At 37.2% G+C, this 1,851-nt stretch overlaps 1 protein-coding gene across 1 annotated transcript in view; it reads right to left on the minus strand.

Moving 5' to 3' along the window:
- Nucleotides 1–518: 518 nt before the first annotated feature.
- The window catches only part of sgsm2 (small G protein signaling modulator 2), a gene marked incomplete at both ends in the record, with an annotated part of 138,574 nt that continues 137,241 nt past the window's right edge, over nt 519–1,851 (minus strand). The window contains 2 exon segments of the mRNA XM_014030062.1: nt 519–686; nt 820–916. Coding sequence (XP_013885516.1) covers nt 519–686; nt 820–916 — 265 coding nt within the window.

Below are 1,851 nucleotides of genomic sequence, written 5' to 3' on the forward strand. Positions count from 1 at the left end.
TATTATTATTATTATTATTAGTGGTGAAACTTACTGTTATCACTACAAATCATTTGTATACAACTAGTTAAATATGTATGTACAATCTTGTGTTAAAAAGTTAAACAGTTTTGTCACCATGAATGATCTGATGTTTAGTTGAGGTGTTGGAGCTGTTACAATATCATCTTCCATTTTTCTGAAAATGGAAATGAACAAAAAGGCTCTTCGTTTTGCACGTCTGAAGCATTGCAGTACTGAGTCAGGGGGCTAAATACTTAAGTACACACTTTTCATTTTTTTTATTTGTAAAAAGTGTTTTGAATTGTGTAATTTTCTTTCTATTTCACAACTGTATACCAATTTGTGTTGATCTTTCACATTCAATTCCAATGAAATATATTTATATTTCTGGTTGTAATGTGACAAAATATAAAAAGGTTCAAGGGTTATGAATATCTTTGCAATCCATTAAAAATAAAAAATCTATAGTATAAATCCTCATGCATATTAGAATACATAATATATTTGTGTCTTACCATTAAAGAATTTGATGATGTCAGTGAAATCCATGTTGTTATCTATGATGATCTCACGGTAAACTGTAACCAGTGCCAGGGCCAAGAAGAGGACAAAGTGGTGTGAGGAGATCCTGGGAGCCACCCAGATCACCTCCCACACTGCAAACACATCTTCGTACAGGAGTTCTGCACACACACAAAACAGTCAAACACAATTATCAGCCTTTGTAAAGTTTGCTTTTTGAACATCAGTCTTTGGGACTTGCTGCTGATAATATCAGGGAACACTAGCAGGTAGAGAACAGGATGTAGAATTCACCTCTTTTGAAGTCCAGCAGGAACCAGCGATAGCAGAAGTAGAAGTGAGTGTAATCTCCATTCTGTTGCATTAGCTCAAACAGCTCAGAGTCCAGAATCTGAGACCACAGAGGACAACAGCCACATTTAGTAAATGGTTATGTTGCACCTATCAATCAAACCAGGATATTCAGAGTGATTTACAATAAAATCGGTGCCCTTATCTATCTATTCACACACACATTCTACAAAGCTAATCAGGTCACATTTATAGACTGATGGACACACATCAGAGACAAGGRCAAGGTCTTTYATTGGGAGGTATGGCTTCATCTTTGCAATYAGTCTTAGTTGGGAAAAACTTGATTTCACCACTGAGTTRATCTGCCTATCCAATTTGAAAGCTTTATCAAAAARGAAACCCAACTTTCTGACAGCAGAGCAGCTGGATGAAGCCAGAGGACCAAGACTGTCAGGAGAAATGTCTTTACCAAAGCTGAGGACTTCTGTCTTACTTTACTTTAGATTCAGGAKATTTAATTTCAGCCAGATTTTTATGTCCATCAGACAGCTCAGGAGGGATTGGAATGAATTAATGGAACCTGGTTTGATAGGCAGGTAGACCTGAGTGTCGTCAGCAAAACAGTGGAAAAGAATCTTATATTTATTAAAGATAGACCCCAAAGAACATACAGTCAGGTCCATATATATTTGTACAGAGACATGTTTCTAATCCTGCTTCTAGACATCACCACAGTGAATTTAAACCAACAGTTCAGATGCAGCTGAAGTTCAGACTTTCAGCTTTAATTCAGTGGTTGAACAAAATGATTGTAGAAAACTGTGAGGAACTAAAACATCTTTTAAACACAATCCTTCATTTCACAGGTTCTAAACTCACTGTAGAACCAGAACCAGAGCTGTAGAACCAGAACCAGAGCTGTAGAACCAGAACCAGAGCTGTAGAACCAGAACCAGACACTGTAGAACCAGAACCAGACACTGTAGAACCAGAACCAGACACTGTAGAACCAGAACCAGACACTGTAGAACC

This window comes from Austrofundulus limnaeus, unplaced genomic scaffold (genome assembly GCF_001266775.1).
Source record: "Austrofundulus limnaeus strain Quisiro unplaced genomic scaffold, Austrofundulus_limnaeus-1.0 Scaffold992, whole genome shotgun sequence".
In the NCBI taxonomy this organism is placed as follows: Eukaryota; Metazoa; Chordata; class Actinopteri; order Cyprinodontiformes; family Rivulidae; genus Austrofundulus; species Austrofundulus limnaeus.